We start from the raw sequence: 25966 nt of genomic DNA, 5'->3' as shown, positions 1-25966 counted from the left end.
ATTAGTCCCACTCCCCCCTGCTCTTTCGCCAGAGCCCCGCAAATTTTTCCCCTTCAATTATTTATCCAATTTGAAAATTATTATTGAATCTGCCTCCACCGCCCTTTCAGGCAGCGCGTTCCAGATCACAACAACTGGCTGCGTGAAAAAAAAAATTCTCCCCCTCTGGTTCTTTTGCCGATTATCCTAAACCTGTGCCCCCTGGTTACTGACCCTTCTGCCACTGGAAACAGCTTCTCCCTCTTTACTCTATCAAAACCCCTCATGATTTTGAACACTTCTATTAAATCTCCCCTTAAACTTCTCAACCAGGGCAGGAACACGGTGAGCAACCACGCTGTTTTTATATCAAAAACACATGGGCCTAGAAATTCGGTGGGGTTAGCGCCCAATTAGAGGCGTTAGAGGGCCTTGCGCCGGAATTATAGCCGCGATCGAAATTGCGTTGGGCCCTACCATCGGCGTTAGCCGGTAGCGCTGCGCCGGCACCGATGACGTCATCGGTGTGCGCAGCGTCCCGGTTGCCGTGGTAACGCGGCCGGACGCCCAAATTCAGTTGCGGCCGCCTCGCCCGTGGCAGCCGCAACCAACGATTGTTCAACGGGATGTTGCAGCACGTAGCGCCGGCGCATTAAGGTGGAGTGGTGGCCGGCCACTTTCCCGGCGGCCGCCCGCCCGCACCTCCCTCCCCGGTCTCCTCCACCACCCCCCCGCGGCACTGATGTGTGTGGCCCGCGAGCCCGGCACTTCTCCGAGGTGCCGGGCTCATTTGTCGGGCGAATCGACCGGTCAGCGGTCGGCTGCAGGCAGCTCCTCCTTAACAGAAGGAGGAGGCCTGCAGTACCCCAGCCTGCCGCACCGCATCGGGTGCCGCAGCGGGGGATTAGCGCCGCAAACCTGCATTCAGCGCCCATAGCGAGGCGCTGAAACCCTCCATTAGCGCCCGCAGCCGTCTGGGCGCGGGGCAGCTGAATTTTTGGCAGGCGCAGCGGCAATTATCGCGGGCGCAAAATTTCGGGCGCAAAAGCCCTGGCGGAGGCAAACCTAATTTCTAGGCCTTGGTGTGGAAATTAAAGTAATGAAACCAGAGGTGTTTACAGCCTATGAAGGAGCAAATGTAATAGAATTTACTGAAACAGATTTGAACATAAGAAATAGGAGCAGGAGTAGGCCACTCGGCCCCTCGAGCCTGCTCCGCCATTCAATGAGATCATGGCTGATCATCGACCTCATCTCCACCTTCCCGCACTATCCCCATATCCCTTGATTCCATTAGTATCCAAAAATCTATCGATCTCAGTCTTGAATATACTCAATGACTGAGCATCCACAGCCCTCTGGGGTAGAGAATTCCAAAGATTCACCACCTTCTGAGTGAAGAAATTTCTCCTCATCTCAGTCCTAAGTGTCAGCTGTGGTTCAGTTGGTAGCACACTCGCCTCTGAGTCAAAAGGTTGTGGGCTCAAGTCCCACTCCAGAGACTTGGGGGGAGAAATCCGGTATCGCCCCATTTGGGGCGCTATTATCGTCCGGGCGCAAAGTTTAGCGCCTGCCGCTAATTATCGTCTCCAACTGCAAACTTGGCCTCTATCACCCCTGGAGGTGATTGGAGCGCTAAATCAGGCGCTACACACCTCTCTTAAGGCGCTAACGTCGAGGAGCGAGGCGCTACCTCAGAGCGCTGGCGAAGCTCAGGTGATGTCAGTTAGCAATGGAACACAGACAGACTGGCGCCAGCCAGTTCTTAAAGGGGAGGGTCGATCTTGCTCTCCATCCACACCCTGCTCATTGCAGCCTTGAATCTCGGCCTGGAGAGACCTGTACATCAATTGTGCTGGAACCACCAATGGCGAGGCCCAGGGAAAGAGCTTAGCGCTTCAGCGACCGGGCCTTGGTGGCTCTGGTTGGCGCTGTGGAGCGGCGAAGGGCAGTGCTCTACCCACAGAGTGGCAGGAGGCCATTGCCACGCGAATACAGAAGAGTCTGGAGGGAGGTGGCTCAACACGTCTCCTCGAGGAGCCTGGTGCCGAGGACCCACACCCAATGTCAGAAGAAGTTCAACGACCTCACTCGGGTGGTCAGGGTGAGCCATGATCTCATTGAATGGCGGAGCGGGCTCAAGGGGCCGAATGGCCTACTCCTGCTCCTATCTTCTATGTTTCTATGTGAGTGGCTGCTTTTCAATACCTCTACATCCCTCCATCTGAACTTCACTCTGAGCCCAGAGGGTTTAAAAACCCCAAATTCCCAACACTCATCCAAGACCTATGGCCATCTCATAAAACACACGCACATTCCACACCTTGCATACATTAAGGGCTATTCAACTATGGGAGGCGCATCAGGAAAGCACATGGCTGCACATTCACTCAGACGCCATACTTTTTCTTGCAGGCCAAGCTCTCTCATAACAGGCGCCAGCAGCAACGGACGGGTGGAGGGCCGGCTGAGCTGCAGACCCTCACCGATTTGGAGGCGCACGTCCACAGGATCGTTGCCAGCCAGGTGATAGGTGCCGTGGCCGCTGGAGAGGCCGACCCCGTTGGTAAGCTCATCAGCTTTCTCTCCTCTCTCGTTCCACTTGCCCCTCACAACACCAGCCTTTTACACTTTCAATCCAACTTACTAAATGTCTCCAGTCCTTGCTCCCTCACTGTCCCCGTCCTGACGCTAAAGCCACTCTTGTACCTCCCTGCTTTCAGATCATGAACCACCAGCTGACCAGCCCGTCCCTCAACCTACCAGTGGCAGTGACGCCCCAGGCGAGGAGGAAGAGGAAGCCGGAGCCTCACCGCCTGCGCCTCCCGAGGGAGCCCATGCCCACACTGGTACCACGCCTTCCCTGGAGGGATGCAGGGGGGTTGGGTCTGATGAGGGCAAAGCTCTGGGTTCCAGCGGGCTGCAGCAACACCATGGGGGTAGGGAAGATTGAGGGCCTTCTCCTCGGAGGGAGAGCAGGCCAGCGAGTCCTGCTGCACAGGACTCAGATGAGGACCGCGTCATCGCGGCCTTGAATAGCCAGGCTTTGAGCATGCGCACTGAGCTCATGGGTGCAGTGGCAAGGGTGCCCGAAAGCATGGATGGACTGGCTAGGAGTGTGGAGCACTCCGCTGCAGCACAGACCAATGCAACGCAACGGCTTAGTACTGCAATTCAGTCATTGGCTGGTGCCATCCAGACTCAGAATGCTCTCATGCAGACTCAGCTTGATGTCACGCAAGCAGTGACTGCTGCCATCCTTGTTGGGTCAGCCACATTGACCCGGGGCTCTCATGGTGCCGCAGCAGGCCAGCAATCTGTGCTCCAGATGCTGAGGTACTGCCCCGTGGGAGTGCCAGTGTGTCGGTCGAGCAGGGAGTTGCTGTCCTCTCTCAGGATGACAGCATTCCTGCTCCCAGCACTGTCACTTCCCCATTGCACTTGCCACAGCCTGCAACACAGCCAGCCCAGACGGCTGCCGCCCATGCAGAGTTGGTGCAGTCTGCAGCCGAGGCCTCCAGGCCCAGAGCTGGTCGAGGGTGTCCTTCAAGGGCATCTGTAGTACCTGCATCTGACATTCAGCAGCCTTCCACCAGCATTGCTGCAGCCACTGGGACCCCATTACGGAGGAGCAGTAGGGTGGGAAGGGGGGAAGTGCGCAGGGGATGGAGATCACCCTCAAAGGGCAAACAGTAGGAGGTCTAAATAAATGGTGGGAATGTTTGTGGTAAAGGTCGAGGTTCGTGTGATTACATTTGTTTACTGTTTTGCCGTTTTTCTCCATCTTGTGAGAACCAGTTCTGTTAGTTCATGATTTGTTGTGTTTGTTTCTGATTGTTTGTCCTGAATAAATGACACACACAGAGTTTGCTAAAGAAAAAAGTTGTTGTATTCAAAATATACATCTCTGGCTTTTGCAATCATTCCAGCTTTGGCCGACAATAGGGGATGCGGGTTGGTTTCCATGATGTTGTTCTCCATGCCAGAAGCCATCTTGTGAGTAGGGGCCTAGAAGCAGTTTCTTATCAGCCGTTGACGACGGCCCTTGCAGTGGCAACACTGTGCGCCTCCCCCTCACATTGGTGCTGCTGCTGATCCTCCTGCTCATCCTCCTCTTCCTCCGCCTCCTCCTCAGGTGGTGCACCAATCCCTGGTGGCATTGGCTGGGTCCTCAGGATTGCCAGGTTGTGAAGCATGCAGCACACAACTATGAACAGGGAGACTCACTCAGGAGAGTACTGCAGGGCTCCTCCTGAGTGGTCCAGACAGCGGAACCGTTCCGTCGGCACGCCGATCGTCTGCTCAATTATGTTCCTGGTGGCGATATGGCTCTCATTATACCGCAGCTCGGCAGGGGTGTTGGGGTTACGGAGCGGTGTCACCCGCCAGGTGCAGAGCACCCCCAGGAAGCGCTAACGGGAGGCGCTAAGCAACCGAATTTTTCCCCCTTGAGCACATAAAATCTAGGCTGACACTCCCAGTGCAGTGCTGAGGGAGTGCTGCACTGTCGGATGAGACGTTAAACCAAGGCCCCGTCTGCCCTCTCAGGTGGATGTAAAAGATCCCATGGCCACTATTTCAAAGAAGAGCAGGGGAGTTATCCCCGGTGTCCTGGGCCAATATTTAATCCCTCAACCCACACAACAAAAACAGATGATCTGGTCATTATCACATTGCTGTTTGTGGGAGCTTGCTGTGCGCAAATTGGCTGCCGCGTTTCCCACATTACAACAGTGACTACACTTCAAAAAGTACTTCATTGGCTGTAAAGCGCTTTGAGACGTCCGGTGGTCGTGGAAGGCGCTGTAGAAATACGAGTCTTTCTTTTTACTTTCTAAATGGCCGATTCCTTATCCTGAGACTATGCCCCGTAGTTCTAGACTCTCCAGCCAGGGGGAAACAACCTCCCAGCATCTGCCCTGTCAATCCCCCTCAGAATTTTATACGTTTCAATGGGAACGGATGAATCAGCAAAAGACATAATTGGAAAAACATCCAAGAATGGTAGGCCTGGGAATGAGAGTTACACAAGGTTAGTCAATGGGAGGCTTCATCTATAGATGGAAGATAAAGTGCTATTAAATTATACTGCAGTGCTGAGGTGGTAATAGTAGTAAATTTGTAATAGGCAAATTACGGATTGTCAGAGAAAGGGAATGGATTGATGGCAAATTGATTAGACATATAAAGGAGGTCACACTGAATATCTGGGCTGTTGTCATGGTGATTTCAATTACTCAGAATTAACTGGACAGAGAACGGTCTATCTCGACGGAGAAAGGGACTTGCAATAAACTTACTATGGTAATCATACACTGATTTACGTCGCAAAATATGAATCAGAGCATCAAACCTGACATTTCGCTAGGGATAGGGCTTCACAATGAAGCCACAGTAAAGAGCTAAGCATTTCTTGCTTCAGTGATTGACATCATAATCAGGGAGAGTGCTAAAGTCACAAGTGCTGAACTTTACAGGGTACATTTTCTGAGGTTACGATTGCAGAATGGAGCTTCCCTCTCTACTGAGTACGATGGTGTAGTGGTTATGATAGTGGACTAATAATCCAGAGACCTGGACTCATCATTCTAGACCAAGAACTTGTGGTTCAAATCCCACCATAGGTAGTTTGAGGATTTGAATTCAGTTTGAAAAAGGTCTGGAATTAAGAAGCAGGTGTCAGTAAAAGTGGCAAGGAATGTGGTTCACTATTGCCCTTTAGGGAAGGAACCCTGCCTTCCTTACCCGGTCTGGCCGGGCCTACATGTGACTCTGGTCCCACATCAACGTGTTTGACTCTTAGCTGAAGTGATGAGTCGGAGAACGTCGGAGAATGCCGAGAGAGGCAGAGGGAAGCTCCGGGCTAATCCAAGAGGAAATCAAACCTGGGACGGCGGCGGGGAAATTAGTGGAATAGTGACGGGTTGATGTGGCGATTCGGGAGACAAACAGAAGAGAAAGATAAAGAGCGAGGGGAGCAATGGGCTCGGGTCCAGCGCAGCAACCAAACTGCACACACGAATGGACACAGAGGAAATTCAGGTTGCATAGGATAGTAATCTCCTGGTTATAAACATAGGAACATAAGCCGTAGGAGCAGGAGTCGGTCATTCGGCCCCTCGAGCCTGCTCCGCCATTCAATAAGATCATGGCTGATCTAATCTTGACCTCAACTCCACTTCCCTGCCCGCTCCCCATAACCCTCGACTCCTTTACCTTTCAAAAATCTGTCTATCTCCACCTTAAATATATTCAATGACCCAGCCTCCACAGCTCTCTGGGGAAGAGAATTCCAAAGATTCACGACCCTCTGAGAGAAGAAATTCCTCCTCATTTCCAATTTAAAAGGGGGTGCCCCCTTATTCTGAAATTATGCCCCCTAGTTCTAGATTCCGCCACGAGGGGAAACATCCTCTCTGCATCTACCCTGTCCAGCCCCTTCAGAATCTTATATGTTTCAAGAAGATCACCTCTCATTCTTCTAAACTCCAGTGAGTATAGGCCCAACCTGCTCAACCTTTTTTCATCAGACAACCCTTTCATCTCCGCAATCAACCTCGTGAACCTTCTCTGAACTGCCTCCAATGCAAGTATATTCCTCCTTAAATAAGGAGACCAAAACTGTACACAGTACTCCAGGTGTGGTCTCAACAACGCCCTGTACAGTTGTAGGACTTCCCTAGTTTTATACTCCATACCCCTTGCAATAAAGGCCAACACTCCAGAACGGAGAACAGGGAGGAGACAATAAGAGAGAGTCCAAATTTAAAGTCCATGGTAGGATGAAGTTGACTTGTAGATAGGGTGGAGTCAGCTTGGAGCACTGACCAACTAATGTCCAGGTTCGAGGAGAGGTGTAAATATTTTAGTGGTGTTCTCGGAGTGCATCACATGACATGACTGGAAAGACAAAAAGGGGCAGGTTTTGAATTTATTTTTTTACTTATTCATTCACGGGATGTGGGCGTCGCTGGCAAGGCCAGTATTAATTGCCCATTCTTAATTGCCCTTGAGAAGGCAGTGGTGAGCTGTATTCTTGAGCCGCTGCAGTCCGTGTGGTGAAGGTGCTCCCACAGTGCTGTTAGGGAGGGAGTTCTAGGATTTTAACCCAGCGACGATGAAGGAACGGCGATATATTTCCAAGTCAGGATGTTGCGTGGCTTGGAGGGGAACTTGGAGGTGGTGGTGTTCCCATGCGCCTGCTGCCCTTGTCCTTCTAGGTGGTAGAATGACAGCTTGGTAGAGGACCTTCGTCTTTCTCTGCCCCCCGATTATCAAAATCCACAACGAGGCCTTGGACAATGTGGACCACTTTCCATACCTCGGGAGCCTACTGTCAACAAGGGCAGACGTCGATGACAAGGTCCAACACCGCCTTCAGTGTGCCAGTGCAGCCTTCGGTCTGAGGAAGAGAGTGTTTGAAGACCAGGACCTCAAACCCAGCACTAAGTTCATGGTCTACAGAGCAGCAGTGATACCCGCCCTGCTGTATGCCTCAGAGGCATGGACCATGTAGAGCAGGCACCTCAAAGCACTGAAGAGGTACCACCAACGCTGCCTCCGCAAGATCCAGAAAATCCATTAGCAGGATAGGTGCATCAACGTCAGTGTTCTCCCTCAGGCCAACATCCCCAGCATCGAAGCTTTGACCACGCTCGATTAGCTCCAATGGACGGGTCACATCGTCCACATGCCCGATACGAGACTCCCAAAACAAGCACTCTATTCGGAGCTCCGACACGGCAAGAGAGCCCCAGGTGGGCAAAGGAAACGCTTCAAGGACACCCTCAAAGCCTCCTTGAAAAAGTGCACTGACACCTGGGAATCCCTGGCCCAAGACCGCACAAAGTGGAGGAGAAGCATCTGGGAAGGCCCCGAACACCTCGAGTCTCTTCGCCGGGAGCAAGCGGAAGCCAAGCGCAAGCAGCGCAAGGAGCGCACGTCAACCCAAGCACCCCACCCACCCGCCCCTTCAACCACCGTCTGGCCCACCTGTGACAGAGACTGTGGGGGAGAAATTCGGTTGGTAGCGCCACCGATTAACGCCTAAAGAGGCCGAGAAGTGGGGCGCTAGCCAATTTCCAGGCGGGCGCAGGGTGCCTAGCGCCTCGCCCCATATTGACCATGCATTTAGCGCTGGCGCAAACTCGTAGCGCCTGCTCATGGGCGCAGGCAGATTATGACGTCATTTCAGTGTGCAACGCCTTTTGGGCGCCCCGTACCGGAAATTCAGTGGCGCCCCCCTCCGTAGCGCCTGGCGCTATTAGTGACAGCTTACAGGGAACCTTACCCAATCGCTCTCGGCCTGGAGGGGCGTTATTTAAAGGGGACTGGTGTGGTTTAAAAACGGCAGCCATTTCTGGAGCACAACTTCCTCGAGAGCTACAAAGAGTTGCTGAGCTGCACACTGAGAGCCATTTGACCACTGAGCCAGCGCAGGCAGACGATCTTCAGCCTTCTGACCATCACCTTGCTGTTGGTGAGCCTTAACAATGGAGAACCATCCTGTGGGCACTTATTATGGGGGCTGCATTGGAGGGGAACGTCCTGCTGCTGAATCATCTGGAAAGGGCACTGAGACGCTGGGAGAGGGGGGCGGGCATGGCGAGACGGAGGAGGGCCAACAGACGTCGCCACAGCAGACCTTACGCTGGCAGGGTTTTCCGACAGCAGTTTTCCTACATGAACATGGCGGAGGAGCAGTGTGTCAGAAGGCTGTGATTTAGAAAGGAGGTGGTGACTGAGCTGTGCCAGCTGCTTCAGCCAGATCTGCAGCCTCAGATAAAGTGCAGGACATCTCGGTCGGTGGCTGAGAAGATGCCTGCTGGCCTGAACTTGTACGCGAGCGGCTCTTCTCAGGCTGCGCGTCAGAGGCTGATCAGAAGTAGCTTCTAGGCCCCTCTCACGGAATGCTTGCTGCCATTCCAAGAACAGGAATGGAACCGGTCTGACACCCCCAAGCCTGTGAAGGGCAAGATGCATGTAAATAGCAGGCATGGCCATTGTAAATGAAGAAAGTGTTTCATTACACAAAATGTGATTCCTTCAAACATGAGAAAGCTATGGCAACAGAAAGCAAAACTAATACACTGACACATAACTGCCTCTCACACCCGGGAGACTGTCCAAAACATAAATCACATTCCGACCATCTTCCTTGGCCTTGATTCCACTGCACCAACCAAAGCATCCAATGCCCCATCAGTGAGGCGTTCCGCCCTCTGCCTCACCCTTGCCATGTCTTGCTAGGCTGGTGCGCCACAGGTAGGCTCCCACCGCTTTGAAGGCCTACAAGGCAGTGAGTGTGTCTGGTGATGCCAATTGACCTGCCCCTTTAAGAGCTGGCCGGCGCCAGTGTGTCTCAGGGAAAGTGATTATTGACAGCACCTGCGCTGCGCCCCGCTGCCGCTAAATTGTTGCGCCGCCGGGTTAGCGCCTTAAGAGCCTCGTGCAGCGCCTGATTTAGCGCCGCAATCAACCTCAGGGGCGCAACGACCCAATATCACACCAGGTGGCGCTAAATCGCGACTGGCGCTAGGCTTTGCGCTTCGCCAGAACTAGCGCCCCAAACGGGGCGATACCCAATTTCTCCCCCTGTAGGTTCTGCACTGGACTCATCAGTCACCTGAGAACTCATTTTTAATGTGGAAGCAAGTCATCCTCGGTTCCGAGAGATTGCCCAAGAAAGAAGAAGGGTAGAATGACAGGCACCAGTAGCCAGTGGAAGGGATTTTTTTTTTTAAGTGGTGCGTGTACAAAGTCACGACGGAAGAATAGGTCAGAGAAACAGTAGGGGGCAAGATAAGGGTCTATAAATAAGAGGACCGTTCAGGATCAATATTGTCCCCGTTCCTTCACTGTCCTCCCCTGCAGCACCCATTCCAGGGGCTCCAGCCACGGGGAAGACCCTATTTAAATATTTACTGGGCTTTTAATAAGACTTGTGCCCACATTGTGCATTCTAATCTCTGACCAGCTACATTGGGGAACACAGGGCACTTTGGGTGAAAGAAAGAAAGACTTGCAGTTATATAGTGTCTTTCACAATCTCATGAGATGTTAAACCGAGGCCCCGTCTACTCTCTCAGTTGGACGTTAATGATCCCACGGCACTATTTGGAAGAAGAGCAGGGCAGTTCTCCCCGGTGTCCTGGGCCAATATTTATCCCTCAACCAACATCACTAAAAAACAGATGATCTGGTCATTATCACATTGCTGTTTGTGGGAGCTTGCTGTGCGCAAATTGGCTGCCGCGTTTCCTACATTACAACAGTGACTACACTTCATTGGCTGTAAAGCACTTTGGGGCGTCCTGAGGTTGTGAAAGGCGCTATAGAAATACAAATCTTGCTTTCTTTCTTTTTTCTCAGGTCATCCCAAAACGCTTTACAGCCAATTGTGAAATGTACTCACTGTTGTAATGTAGGAAACGGAGCAGCCAAATTGCGCACAGCAAGCTCCCACAAACCGTGCTGAGAGAAATGACCAGACAATCTGTTTTTAGTGCTGGCTGAAGGATAAATATTGGCCCAGGGTGTAGGGAATGCCTCAGACCTCTGCGCCAGCTAACGCATAGAGCCAAGGACTAAAGAGCTTCAATGCATCAAGCAGCCGCTATCGTATTACTGACCCTAATAATTTCATCACCAATCATAGCATTGTGTGTTCATAAGAGGGTAAGAAATAGGAGCAGGAGTCGGCCATTCGGCCCTTAGCACCTGCTCCGCCATTCAATGAGATCATGGCTGATCATCCACCTCAACTCCACTTTCCCGCCCGATCCCCAAATCCCTTGGGGAGACCAAACGCAGATTGGGTGACCGCTTTGCGGAACACCTCTGTTCAGTCTGTAAGGGTGACCCCAAGCTTCCGGTCGCCTGTCATTTCAATTCACCGTTCCATTCCCACTCAGACCTCACCGTCTGCGGCCCCTTGTATTGTTCCACGGAAGCTCACCGTAAACTCGAGGAACAGCACCTCATCTTCCGATTAGGCACTTTACAGTCTTCCGGACTCAATATCGAGTTCAACAATTTCAGATCATAACCTCGGCCCCTATTATATTTTTATATTTTTTATCCACACTTTTGGTTTGTGCCTTTTCCTTTTCTCTCTCTCTCCCACATGGCAACTGTCTCTCACTCTGCCAGCGCATTTCACACTTCATCTAGAGCCATTGTTTGTCTCTTTACCTGTCCTATTACCATCTCGTCTCACCTTGAATATCTCTTAATGTCTCTTCTTTCATCCCCTCCCCCATTTCCCAGCCCCCAAACTGCCTTTTAATCTGTTTCATTTCCTGCCTTTTTTTCTCAGTTCTGACGAAGGGTTTCGACCTGAAACGTTGACTCTATTTCTCTCTCCACGGATGTTGCCTGGCCTGCTGAGTTTTTCCAGCATCTTCTGTTGTTACCCCAAATCCATTGATTACCCTAGAGTGTAAAAATCTATCGATCTCTGTCTTGAATATACTCAACGACTGAGCCTCCACAGCCCTCTGGGACAGAGAATTCCAAAGATTCACAACCCTCTGAGTGAAGTAATTTCTCCTCATCTCAGTCCTAAATGGCCGACCCTTTATCCTGAGGCCGTGGCCCCTGGTTCTAGACTCTCCAGCCAGGGGAAACAATCTCTCAGCATCTACCCTGTCAAGCCCTCTCAGAATTTTATCGGTTTCAATGAGATCACCTCTCATTCTTCCAAATAGTTCTATTTAGAAATCTGCTGAAGATAGTTTACGAGACAACAAAGCCCTTTTTACATCAATTTCCTATGCTCCTATAGGCAATCTTCTTTAGCCAAAGGCATTTTCATTGATGTCCAGCTGCAGAGAGCTAACTGAAGTGTTGCAGTCCGTAGGTCGCTGTCATGACTGGTGAGCCTAGAGGCTGACTGCCCAATTTCAATATAAATCAGGATCTAGCTTAGTGCCAGGCATCTCTTAAAGAAAGAAAGATTTGCATTTATATAGCAACTTGCCCATTCACTGGATGTCCCAAAAGAGCGTCACAGCCAATGAAGTACTTTTTGAAGCATAGTCACTGTTGTAATGGAGGAAACACAGCAGCCAATTTGCACACAGCAAGCTCCCACAAACAGCAACGTGATAATGACCAGATAATCTGTTCTTTTTTAGTGAAGTTGGTTGAGGGATGAATATTGGCCCAGGACACCGGGGAGAACTCCCCCTGCTCTTCTTCGAAATAGTGGCCGTGGGATCTTTTACATCCACCTGAGAGAGCAGATGGGGCATCAGTTTAACATCTCATCAGCAAGGCGGAAAGATTTATTCCGCTGCAGAGATTGCTTGAATCACACAAGTCACACAGCACCAAAGTGCCAATTGTACTCTCCAGAGTGACTCACCAGTGGATTTCTCTCAGCAATCTTCATGTCTTTATGAAGTGTGTACATATAAGATGTGTAAAAAGCAAGAGCTGCAATTAAAGCCGCACACAGTCACACATCGAATTCATTCCGCACTCATCTGCAGTATTAATAAATCTGACTTAATGCCGTCTATTTTTAAAACGATTAAGCTCCCCCGTTGTTGACACAGCCCATGTTGCGGGGAGGCGTAGCTGTTCCAGGTAATGCCCAGGTACAAAATAATGGTGCTGCAATTTGGGATTCAGCAAAGTACAGCTGGCACTCGTTGTCTTAAATCAGTGCTCTGCTTATTCACTTGAGCAGTAACGAATTCAGTCTTCCGGTTATAATCATATTATTCTTTAACTTCAGCATAAAAAGCAATTTACAAGCGGAGTATAGTCGGAGTATGGTCACAGATAGGACACGCAGACCAAGGCATGGGTCCTTTCATGCTGCGTGAACAAACGATAAAGCTTACACTGTTACACTGTTTTCTTATCAAACTGGAGCGGGCACTGCTCAATATGGTAGTCTCAGGCTACTGCATGGTCCAGAGACACAAGTCCACATTTTCTTCAACATACATCAACAACGTTAGAAGCACATAGAAACATTGTGGCCTTGCTGTGTTAAGCATAAACCTTCTAGTCTCTAGACTTTCTTATCCTAACATAATATTTCTAACCTAAACATTCTATTCTGAAAATATCCAAGGCCGGTTTGTTGCAAACACCAGCTGTTGCTAAGTGAAATCTGTCTCCCTCTCTCTTTCTCTCTCCCCAATGATACCAACCACATATTTTTCCCTATATCGAATTAACTAAACATGAACACCTTTCAGAAGCTGAATTAACCAAGTTCCATATGCCAACAGCACTGGGGGTGGGAGAGAAAGGAGCAAAAAAGAAAGGGGCCAGGAAGTAGGCCACGTTAGAGAGGACGAGCTAAGGTAGGGGAAACTTATGGCACTTTGGTGAGATTCTACCAGCAAAAGATGTTTGCTTGTCCTGTGGAACAATCTGTAATACCCATAGAGTAATAATCCAATACAGAGAGAGACAGACAGAGATAAAGAGAGAGAACAGAGAGACACAGAGAGAAAGACAGAGAGAAAGACAGAGAGAGCACCACCCAAACCCACTACCTCTACCACCTAGAAGGACAAGGGCAGCAGGCGCATGGGAGCACCACCACCTCCAAGTTCCCCTCCAAGTCGCACACCATCCTGACTTGGAAATATATTGGCCATTCCTTCATCGTCGCTGGGTCAAAATCCTGGAACTCCCTCCCTAACAGCACCGTGGGATACCTTCACCGCAGGGACTGCAGTGGCTCAAGAAGGAGGCTCACCACCACCTTTTCTTGGGCATCTAGCGATGGGCAATAAATGTTGGCCTTGCCTTGTCCAGATCCCATGAATGAACAAAAAAAAGCAAGAGAGAGAGAACAGAGACAGAGACACAGAGAGAAAGACAGAGAGAGACAACCGAGAGACACTGAGAGAAAGTCAGAGAGAGACAACCGAGAGACACAGAGAGAAAGTCAGAGAGAGACAACCGAGAGACACAGAGAGAAAGACAGAGAGAGACAACCGAGAGACACAGAGAGAAAGTCAGAGAGAGACAACCGAGAGACACAGAGAGAAAGACAGAGAGAGACAGCCGAGAGACACAGACAGAAAGACAGAGAGAGACAACCGAGAGACACAGAGAGAAAGTCAGAGAGAGACAACCGAGCGACACAGAGAGAAAGTCAGAGAGAGACAACCGAGAGACACAGAGAGAAAGTCAGAGAGAGACAACCGAGAGACACAGAGAGAAAGACAGAGAGAGACAACCGAGAGACACAGAGAGAAAGTCAGAGAGAGACAACCGAGAGACACTGAGAGACAGAGAGAGAGAGACAACCGAGAGACACAGAGAGAAAGACAGAGAGAGACAACCGAGAGACACAGAGAGAAAGACAGAGAGAGACAGCCGAGAGACACAGAGAGAAAGACAGAGAGAGACAACCGAGAGACACTGAGAGAAAGACAGAGAGAGACAACCGAGAGACACAGAGAGAAAGTCAGAGAGAGACAACCGAGAGACACAGAGAGAAAGACAGAGAGAGACAACCGAGAGACACAGAGAGAAAGTCAGAGAGAGACAACCGAGAGACACAGAGAGAAAGACAGAGAGAGACAACCGAGAGACACAGAGAGAAAGACAGAGAGAGACAACCGAGAGACAGAAAGTCAGAGAGAGACAACCGAGCGACACAGAGAGAAAGTCAGAGAGAGACAACCGAGAGACACAGAGAGAAAGTCAGAGAGAGACAACCGAGAGACACAGAGAGAAAGTCAGAGAGAGACAACCGAGAGACACAGAGAGAAAGTCAGAGAGAGACAGCCGAGAGACACAGAGAGAAAGACAGAGAGAGACAACCGAGAGACACAGAGAGAAAGACAGAGAGAGACAGCCGAGAGACACAGAGAGAAAGTCAGAGAGAGACAACCGAGAGACACAGAGAGAAAGTCAGAGAGAGACAACCGAGAGACACAGAGAGAAAGTCAGAGAGAGACAGCCGAGAGACACAGAGAGAAAGACAGAGAGAGACAACCGAGAGACACAGAGAGAAAGTCAGAGAGAGACAACCGAGAGACACAGAGAAAGACAGAGAGGGACAACCGAGAGACACAGAGAGTCAGAGAGAGACAACCGAGAGACACAGAGAGAAAAGTCAGAGAGAGACAACCGAGAGACACAGAGAGAAAGTCAGAGAGAGACAACCGAGAGACACAGAGAGAAAGACAGAGAGAGACAGCCGAGAGACACAGAGAGAAAGACAGAGAGAGACAACCGAGAGACACAGAGAGAAAGACAGAGAGAGACAACCGAGAGACACAGAGAGAAAGACAGAGAGAGACAACCGAGAGACACAGAGAGAAAGTCAGAGAGAGACAACCGAGAGACACAGAGAGAAAGTCAGAGAGAGACAACCAAGAGACACAGAGAGAAAGACAGAGAGAGACAACCGAGAGACACAGAGAGAAAGTCAGAGAGAGACAACCGAGAGACACAGAGAGAAAGTCAGAGAGGGAACAGAGAGAGAGACAGATATCATGGGCTGGATTTTCTCAATGGGGGTGTATTGGGGGCGGGAGTGCTGGTTGTCGGGATTCAGTCCCGTCCCCAACGAAGTCTGGCAAACCCACACTATTTTCCCTTGATTGACCTTGTTAAGCCTGCCCTGGATCCCCAAGAGTTGAAGCCTGCAGGAAGAAGCAAAGGTAAGTAAACTTTTTCTAACACTTTACACTCACCTCTCATACTTACCTCTCCACACTTGAACCCATCACTCACCTTTACAGCGGTATTTTCGATCCCTCTCACCCCCGCAGACCCACTGCTCGCCTCGCCGACCCTGGCGAGGTTCGCAGCCAACGGGAAGCCCGCACTTGCAGGGGTAAAATGGGGAAAAGGCCCAAAACAGTTAATTGGCTCTAATCCCTTTCCCGCCTCGAGGAGACGGGTCCCTGCGTGAGTCGAGGATCCGCCTCCCGGGAAGATGGCATGGAGGCGGGTTGGGAGCGGGGTCGGTACCCGCTCCCAGTTTCTGCCATTTCCCGGCAGTCCCGCCTCCATATCCGCCTCATCAGCGCTGGGAAAATTCCCCCCAGAGAAACAGAAACAGGGACAGGTAAAGAGATAAGCAGAGAAACACAGCACAGGATACAACACAAATCACTACGTTCCACACTTTCTAAACAAATTGCTGCAAGTTGACACCACTTCACCTCACAAGTGATTTTTTTTATTGGTGTGCTTCCTTACAAAGGAGGGGAAGAAAAGCACCACCCCCCGCCACCCGACCCCCCGCATCCCCCCAAAAAAAGGGTTTTACCTGAACGCTTAAGTTACTTTTTATGTTGGCAGCCCGAGATGCAGCTTCCTCGAACGCTGTCTGCAGTCTCGCCTCCATAGTCTGGACAAAGCTGCAGAACTTGATGATGTCGGTCGTACTCACAAACTGGAGCACTGGGACAGAAACAACAAAAGAGAGAGATTTACTTCCAAACACAAGAATCTCCTTCGACAAGCTCGGATGAATCTCGTACCACCTGTGCCTCTCGCACAGTCCAGCGATGGAAGGTAAAAAAAGACTTGCATTTCTATAGCGCCTTTCACGACCACCGGACGTCCCAAAGCGCTTTACAGCCTGAAGTATTTTTTGAAGTGTTGTAATGTGGGAAACGCGGCAGCCAATTTGTGCACAGCAAGCTCCCACAATTAGCAATGTGATAACGACCAGATAATCTGTTTTAGTGATGTTGATTGAGGAATAAATATTGGCCCCAGGACACCGGGGAGAACTCTCCTGCTCTTCTTCGAAATTAGTGCCATGGGATCTTTCACTTCCACCTGAGAGGGCAGACGGGGTCTCAGTCTAACATCTCATCCGAAAGATAGCACCTCCAACAGTGTAGCACTCCCTCAGTACTGTACTGGAATGTCAACCTAGATTTTTGTGCTCAAGTCTCTGGAGGGGACTTGAACCCACAACCTTCTGACTCAGAGGCGAGGGTGCTACCATGGCTGACACCGTGGTAAAACAAAGAGACAAGTCACTATTCTAATCTTCTTGGACTGCAGGGAGACACTCAATTTTGGCCTTTGGAATATGAGAGTAAACTAGTGAGAGACATAAAAACAGAGTGTAAAAGCTTCTATAGGTATGTAAAAAGAAAAAGATTAGCAAAATTAAACATGCGTCCCTTATAGGCTGAGACAGGAGAAATTATAATGGGGAATAAGGAAATGGAGGAGAAATTAAACAAATACGGAAGAAGACGCAAAAAAACTTCCCGGAAATAGTGGAGAACCCAGGGTCTAGCAAGAATGAGGAACTGAAAGAAATTAGTATTAGTAAAAAAAATAGTACTGGAGAAATTAATGGGACTGAAAGCCGATAAATCCCCTGGACCTGATGGCCTACATCCTAGGTTTTTGAAAGAGGTGTCGATAGAGATAGTGGATGCATTGGTTATCATTTTCCAAAATTTCATAGCTCTAGAACGGTTCCCGTGGATTGGAATGCAGCAAATGTAACCTCACTATTTAAGAAAGGAGGGAGAGAGAAAACAGGGAACTACAGACCAGTTAGTCTGACATCAGTAGTAGGGAAAATGCTAGAATCTATTATTAAGGATGTGGTAACAGGGCACTTAGAAATTATTAATAGGATTGGGCAGAGTCAACACGTATTTATGAAAGGGAAATCATGTTTGACAAATCTGTTAGAGTTTTTTGAGGTTGTAACTAGCAGAATAGATAAGTGGGAACCAGTGGATGTGGGGTATTTGTATTTTCAGACGGCATTCAATAAGGTGCCACACAAGAGGTTATCAAACAAAATTAGGACTCATGGGATTGGGGATAATATACTAACATGGTTTGAGGATTGGTTAATGGACAGAAAACAGAAAGTCGGAATAAATGGGTCATTTTCGGGTTGGCAGGCTGTAACTAGTGGGGTACCGCAAGGATCAGTGCTTGGGCCTCAGCTATTCACAATCTACATCAATGATTAGGATGAGGGGACCAAATGTAATATTATCCAAGTTTGATGATGATACAAAGCTGGGTGGGAATGTAAGTTGTGAGAAGGATGCAAAGAGGCTTCAAGGGGATATAGACAGGATAAGTGAGTGGGCAAGAACATGACAAATGGAATATAATGTGGAGAAATGTGAAGTTATCCACTTTGGTAGGACAAATAGAAAAGCAGAGTACTTTTTAAATGGTGAGAGATTGGGAAATGTTGGTGTTCAGAGGGACCTGGGTGTTCTTGTACATGAATCACTGAAAGTTAACATGCAGGTACAACAGGCAATTAGGAAAGCAAATGGTATGTTGGCCTTTATTACAAGAGGATTTGAGTATAAGAATAAAGACGTCTTACTGCAATTATATAGGGCCCTGGTGAGACCACACCTGGAGTATTGTGTACAGTTTTGGTCTCCTTACCTAAGGAAGGATATACTTGCCATAGAGGGAGTGCAACAGAGGTTCACCAAACTGATTCCTGGGATGGGGTGGATTGTCCTATGAGGAGAGATTGAGTAGACTAGGCCTATATTCTCTAGAGTTTAGAAGAATAAGAAGTGATCTTATTGAAACATACAAAATTCTTACAGGGCTTGACAGGGTAGATGCAGGGAGGATGTTGCCCCTGGTTGGGGAGTCTAGAACCAGGGGTCACAGTCTCAGAATAAGGGGTCGGCCATTTAGGACTGAGATGAGGAGAAATTTCTTCACTCAGAGGGTGGTGAATCTTTGGAATTCTCTACCCCAGAGGGCTGTGGATGCCGAGTCGTTGAGTATATTCAAGATGGAGAGCGGCAGATTTTTGGATATTTAGGGAATCAAAGGGATATGGGGGTAGCGCAGGAAAGTGGAGATGAGGTAGAAGATCAGCCATGATCTTATTGAATGGCGGAGCAGGCTCAAGGGGCCAAATGGCCGACTCTTACTCCTAATTCTGATGTTCTATGTTCTTTTAAATCTTTTTAATATAAATAATCTGAAAAGAAACTCGAATGGTCAAGCAAAGCCTTTGGGTGAATTCAGATTTCACTTTGACGGCTTTGTTAACAATGGTGAACAGGTGAGCTCTCATTGGCATATTATTGTACTCCAGACACTCGTGCGTAGAAATGTGACGCCACAGCACAGCCGTAACATGGGTGCTATAGCGTCCAATTTGGCACCTGAAGCACACGGCTGGCCATACTCTGAATCAGAAGGTCGTGGGTTCAAGTCCCACTCCAGATACTTGAACCCATAATCTACGCTGCTATGCTGGCACTCCAGTGCAGTGCTGAAGCCCCGCACTGTCAGAGGGGCAGTACTGAGGGAGCGCTGCACTGTCGGAGGGGCAGTACAGAGGGAGCGCTGCACTGTCGGAGGGGCAGTAATGAGGGAGTGCTGCACTGTCGGAGGGGCAGTACTGAGGGAGCGCCGCACTGTCGGAGGGGCAGTACTGAGGGAGTGCTGCACTGTCGGAGGGGCAGTACTGAGGGAGTGCAGCACTGTTGGAGGGGCAGTACTGAGGGAGTGCTGCACTGTGGGAGGGGCAGTACTGAGGGAGCGCTGCATTGTCGGAGGGGCTGTACTGAGGGACTGCTGCACTGTCAGAGGGGCAGTACTGAGGGAGCGCTGCATTGTCGGGGGGCAGTACTGAGGGACTGCTGCACTGTCAGAGGGGCAGTACTGAGGGACTGCTGCACTGTCAGAGGGGCAGTACTGAGGGAGCGCCCCACTGTTGGAGGGGCAGTACTGAGGGAGCGCTGCACTGTCGGAGGGGCAGTACTGAGGGAGCACTGCACTGTCAGAGGGGCGGTACTGAGGGAGTGCTGCACTGTCGGGGGCAGTACTAAGGGAGCGCTGCACTGTCGGGGGGCAGTACTGATGGAGCGCTGCATTGTCGGAGGGGCTGTACTGAGGGACTGCTGCACTGTCGGAGGGGCAGTACTGAGGGAGCGCCGCACTGTCGGAGGGGCAGTACTGAGGGAGCGCTGCACTGTCGGAGGGGCGGTACTGCCCTGTTGGAAGGGCAGTACTGAGGGAGTGCTGCATTGTCGGAGGGGCAGTACTGAGGGAGGGCTGCACTGTCAGAGGGGCAGTACTGAGGGAGTGCTGCATTGTCGGAGGGGCTGTACTGAGGGAGTGCTGCATTGTCGGAGGGGCAGTACTGAGGGCGTGCTGCATTGTCGGAGGGGCTGTACTGAGGGAGTGCCGCACTGTCGGAGGGGCAGTACTGAGGGAGCACTGCACTGTCGGAGGGGCAGTACTGAGGGAGTGCCGTACTGTCGGAGGGTCAGCACTGAGGGAGTGCTGCACTGTCAGAGGGGCGGTACTGAGGGAGTGCTGCACTGTCAGAGGGGCGGTACTGAGGGAGTGCTGCACTGTCAGCAGGGCAGTACTGAGGGAGTGCTGCACTGTCAGAGGGGCAGTACTGAGGGAGTGCTGCACTGTCGGAGGGGCAGTACTGAGAGAGCGCTGCACTGTCGGAGGGGCAGTACTGAGGGAGTGCTGCACTGTCAGAGGGGCAGTACTGAGGGAGCGCTGCACTGTCGGAGGGGCAGTACTGAGGGAGCGCTGCACTGTCGGAGGGGCAGTACTGAGGGAGTGCTGCACTGTCAGAGGGGCAGTACTGAGGGAGTGCTGCACTTTTGGAGGGGCAATACTGAGGGAGTGCCGCACTGTCGGAGGGGCAGTACTGAGGGAGCGCCGCACTGTCGGAGGGGCAGTACTGAGGGAGCGCTGCACTGTCGGAGGGGCAGTACTGAGGGAGCGCTGCACTGTCGGAGGGGCAGTACTGAGGGAGCGCTGCACTGTGAGAGGGGCAGTACTGAGGGAGCGCTGCACTGTCAGAGGGGCAGTACTGAGGGAGCGCTGCACTGTCGGGAGGGGCAGTACTGAGGGAGTGCTGCACTGTCGGAGGGGCTGTACTGAGGGAGCGCCGCACTGTGGGAGGGGCAATACTGACGGAGCGCTGCACTGTTGGAGGGGCAGTACTGAGGGAGCGCTGCACTGTCGGAGGGGCTATACTGAGGGAGCGCCGCACTGCCGGAGGGGCAGTACTGAGGGAGCGCTGCACTGTCAGAGGGGCAGTACTGAGGGAGCGCTGCATTGTCGGAGGGGCTGTACTGAGGGAGCGCTGCACTGTCAGAGGGGCAGTACTGAGGGAGTGCTGCACTGTGGGAGGGGCAGTACTGAAGGAGTGCTGCACTGTCGGAGGAGCTGTACTGAGGGAGCGCCGCACTGTGGGAGGGGCAGTACTGAGGGAGTGCTGCACTGTCAGAGGTGCCGTCTTTTGGATCAGACGTTAAACCAAGGTCACCGTCTGCCCTCTCGGCTGAACGCAAAAGGTCCTATGGCACTATTTTGAAGAAGAGCAGGGGAGTTCTCCCTGGTGTCCTGGGCAATATTTATCCCTCAATCAACATTACTAAAAACAGATTATCTGGCCAATATCACACTGCTCTGTGTGGGAGCTTGCTGTGTGCAAATTGGCTGCCACGTTTCCTACATTAAAACACTGACTACACTCCAAAAATATACGCCATTGGCTGTAAAGCGCTTTGGGATGTCCTGAGGTCGTGAAAGGTGCTATAGAAATGCAAGTCTTTCTTTTTGTTTCTTACTGGCACCAGTACGCTTCAACTGTTCCAAATTTAATCCTAACATAAATTATTTCAGTATCAGCTCCATGCCAATATAATGAGCATTTCTTATCTTCACAGTGCGTCAGTCACTGAATGACAAATCCAGATGGACTTCCATTACTGACATTTATCATTCTCTCCCTATTTTGCCAGGAAGGGTAAAACGCTTCAAAGTTTTTTAGAACATTCTGGAACATTCCAAGCTAGGTATAGCTGGACACCCGCGTTTCCCCAAGCACAGCCTCCTCTGACTTCCTCAAATCCACTACCCCACAAGCGAACCGAAGAAAGAAAGGGCTTTTAAAGAAAAAAATAAACTCTTGCACTTGTATCAGGCTTTGCACAATCTCAGGACGTCCCAAAGCACTTCACCGCCAATGAGGTACCTCTGAAGTGGAGTCAGTCAGTGTGGTGAGACAGGGAAAGGCGGCAGCCAATGTGCGCACAGCAAGATCCCACCAGCAGCATTGAGGCCAACACGTTAATCTGATGTGAGTAGAGCGATAAACATTAGCCTGGCCTTCGGGAGAACTCACCTGCCCTTCTTCGAGCAGTACGGCTAGAGAGGGCGGACGGGACCTCGGTTTAAGTCGGATGGAAATCACTACCTGCAGCCACCGTGAGAAGCTGGTACCATCGCGGTTCAGGCTCCCTTAACAGTGAAGTCACTGATCCAAGACCCACTGGTGGTTGATACACAATATCCGGTGGAACGGGTTTCAGCAATGTTGGAATAATAATTCACTCAAAACAAATTATCTGGTCATTATCACGTTGCTGTTTGTGGGAGCTTGCTGTGCGCAAATTGGCTGCCGCATTTCCTACATTTCAACAGTGCAAAAAAAAGTACTTCATTGGCTGTAAAGCGCTTTGGGACGTCCTGAGGTCATGAAAGGCGTTTATGTAAATGCAAATTCTTTCTTTTCTTTTTTACGCCCTGTGAACTGCAGTCACTCCGAACTCAAAATCGTGACTTTAAGGGCGCGTGTACTGTCTGAGAGCAAGAGCTACGAGTGAGATTTCAGACGGGCAGAGCCCTTGTCCGGAGCCAGGTCAGCTCCAAACTGCAGCTGTGGCTCAGTGGGTAGCGCACTCTCTGCCTCCGAGTCAGAAGGTTGTGGGTTCAAGTCCCACTCCAGAGACTGGAGCGCAAAATCTAGGCTGACACTCCCAGTGCGGTAGTGAGGGAGTGCTGCACTGTCTTTCGGATGAGACATTAAACCGAGGCCCCGTCTGCCCTCTCAGGTGGGCGTAAAAGATCTCACGGTACTATTTCGAAGAAGAGCAGGGGATGACACAAAAATCCTGCAGAATGGGTTTTAGCAACATCTGGTCAATGGGGGGAATTTCAAACACCCAAAAAATGGTGGGTTGGAGTGTTGGGGTAGTTAAATTGTTAAAAGTCGGCTTCCCGACCTGACCGTGACAGCACATTACTCTAACCCAGCCAGACAGGCACATCTCCTGTCAACTGAACCAGGGAACAGCACCAGTAGAAGAGCTTGTAACTGATTCATTCACTCTCCTAGTTGGAGACCGATATTTGGAGGTGGCGACTGATTAGTGTTTGTGCCATTTCCATAAATTTATTGGTTTCCCTTGACAAGCCAACCTGCTCGGTAATTAGTCAACCTGTCTCTCTGCCCTGGGGCTTGGAGCCACAAAGTCAGGCGGTGACGTGATGCTTGCTCGTTTTTTTTATTGCTAATGTAATTAACTGTAGTTAGCACTAGCTCCCAGTGCAAACTCATTAGTTGCCAGTTCGCAGAACTGTCTCCTTCGGTCTTCCCCTGCCACCTACACTCCTCGTGCTTCACTAACCCAAACGGTGAGTTCTTCTCTCTTCTTGCCAACCTTGCTGGGGGTGGGCCTGCACCGTGGCCTTCGACCCTTCACCTCGGCTTCTCAATACAATGAATGGACTCAGCTTCCACGTCCCCCAGAAACCGCACTGCCTCCCACGTGGCCTGCCTCCCCCCTCAATGCGCGGCCCATTCTAATTTCTGCGCAGGCGCGGTACCGACACTGTAAAAGCCGGTGAGCATAGAAACATAGAAGATAGGAGCAGGAGTAGGCCATTCGGCCCCTCGAGCCTGCTCCACCATTTAATGAGATCATGGCTGATCATCCAAATTCAGTACCCTGTCCCTGCTTTCTCCCCATACCCCTTGATCCCCTTAGCCTTAAGAAATATATCTAACTATACCCGCTAAGCCGAGTGGCCTGCATAGGACCTTGCAGACGGCTGCGCGGCTTAGCGGGAATATTGGAATATTAATACGATAGCAAAATACTGCGGATGCTGGAAATCCGAAATAACAGAAAACGCTGGAAAAACTCAAGCCTGGCCTGCTGAGTTTTTCCAGCGTTTTCTGTTGTTATTAGCGGGAATATTGCTCACTTTGCGCTAGGCCCTTGACTGCCACCTGCCAAGTCCCAGGTTGGCAGCTCAGTGCCTGGCTGAATCGCAAAGGCCAGGAAGGCTAAAAGGTGGAATACTTGGCCCCATGCTGAATTAGGCACAATTAGCCCCAGCGCCCTGCTTAGGAGAAGGGGTGGGGGAAAAAAACACACAGCCAGGGTTCCCACTCCAGATTGTTATCGGAGATCCCTGTTGGAATTACGAGTGAGGCTAGGATCTGGTACGGATAGGGTTGGGCCAGGCAAGTATAGGATCAGGCTCGACTGTAAGGACTCCCCCTGCTCTCCCTCCAACTTTGGCCACTTGGACAGCCCGGGCTCTTCAAACTGTCCCTCAAGGAAGGCTTCAAAAGGGGATGAATTTCCACGGGGGTTCTTCCACTCAGCAACTGCCACGTTTCCTATATTCCATCAGTGACTACACTTCGCAAAGAAGAAAGGACTTGCATTTCTCTAGCGCCTTTCATGACCTCAGGACGTCCCAAACCACTTTACAGCCAATGAAGTACTTTTGAAATGTAGGAAACGCAGCAGCCAATTTGCACACAGCATGCTCCCACAAACAGCAATGTGATAATGACCAGATCATCTGTTTTTTTTAATTAATACTGTTTGAGGGATAATCATTGGCTCAGGACATCCTCCCCTGCTCTTCTTCAAAATAGTGCCATGGGATCTTTTACGTCCACCTGAGAGAGCAGACGGGGCCTCGGTTTAACGTCTCATCCGAAAGACGGCACCTCTGGCAGTGCAGCACTCCACTGAAGTGTCAGTCTAGATTTTTGTGCTCAAGGTCTCTGGAGTGGGACTTGAACCAACAACCATTACTGATGTCAGAGGCAAGTGTGCTAACAAGTGAGCCACAGCTGACACAGCAAGTACCTCACTGGCTGTAAAGCGCTAGAAGGTCAGTTCCGATGAAAGGTCTGTTTCTCACTCTCTCTTTCTCTCCACAGACGGCCTGGGCCTGCTGAGGATTCCCAGCGTTTGCTCTTTTTATTTTATATTTCCAGCATCCGTTGTGTTTTGATTTTTGTCTTGCAATAAATGTCAGCTTCTCTCAGTGGCAGTACCTCTGAACCAGAAGATTGTGTGTGTTCGAGTCCCACTCCAGCAAGCAATCTAGGCTGACATTTTGTGCCGTACCGAGGGAGCCCTGCACTGTCACAGATACTGTCCTTCAGATGAGGTTGTTAAACCAAGGCCCCATTTGCTCTGTGCAGTTGACCATTAAAGATCCTGCAACACTATCCAAAGAAGTGTAGGGAGTTTTTCGGCTAATATCTTTCCTCAAACTACACCACCAAAAAGTAGGTCATTCATCTCATTGCTCGCAACTTATAGGACTAGGAAAGACAATTGCTGTCCCCCTGGGCAGCCCCAACACATTGGGGCATTTCTTGAGAGAGGAGCTTTATAAGTGCAACATAATTTTTTTTATTTTCAAACCAGGCTTAGAGTTTTGCTTTTGAGGTCAACATTCTTTACCTTTTTTTAAAACGTACAGTGGTTAAGAGCTAATGTCAGCTATTATCAAATACATCTGTCCACTGAGTACCTTCAGCTGGCTCAGGCCTGCAGTGGAAAGTTAATCTTCCACAGCAATAACTGACTGGAACAAGACCAGTTTACAATCAGGCACGAGAGAGAACATAAGAATATAAGAAATAACAACAGAAAATGCTGGAAAAACTCAGCAGGCCAGGGCAGCATCCGTGGAGAGAAAATCGAGTCAACGTTTCAGGTCGAAGACCTTTCGTCAGAACTGGAAAAAAGCAAGACATGGAAAGCAAGCTTAGGGGCTGGGAAAAGGGGGAGGGGATGGAAGAACAAAAGGGGAGGTCAGTGATAGGATAGAAAGCAGGAGAGATTAAGAGACATTGAGAGACATTAAGAAATATTCAAGGCGAGAGGAGATGGTAATGGGACAGGTTAAGAAACAAAGGATGGCTCTAGATAGGGAGTGAATTGCGCTGGCAGAA

General features: G+C 50.3%; 1 protein-coding gene across 2 annotated transcripts in view; it reads right to left on the bottom strand.

Moving 5' to 3' along the window:
- The window catches only part of kiaa1549la (KIAA1549-like a), a 474294-nt gene that overhangs the window by 297574 nt on the left and 150754 nt on the right, over window positions 1-25966 (bottom strand). For both annotated transcript variants that reach the window (XM_086008325.1, XM_086008326.1), the window contains exon 6: window positions 16238-16371. In XM_086008325.1, the coding sequence (XP_085864451.1) occupies window positions 16238-16371 (134 nt within the window). The remainder of the gene's footprint in view (window positions 1-16237; window positions 16372-25966) is intronic.

Source organism: Somniosus microcephalus, chromosome 15 (assembly GCF_052327205.1).
Source record: "Somniosus microcephalus isolate GS21.2 chromosome 15, FLI_Smic_1.0, whole genome shotgun sequence".
Classification (NCBI taxonomy): Eukaryota; Metazoa; Chordata; class Chondrichthyes; order Squaliformes; family Somniosidae; genus Somniosus; species Somniosus microcephalus.
This window is presented reverse-complemented; position numbering and strand designations above follow the sequence as displayed.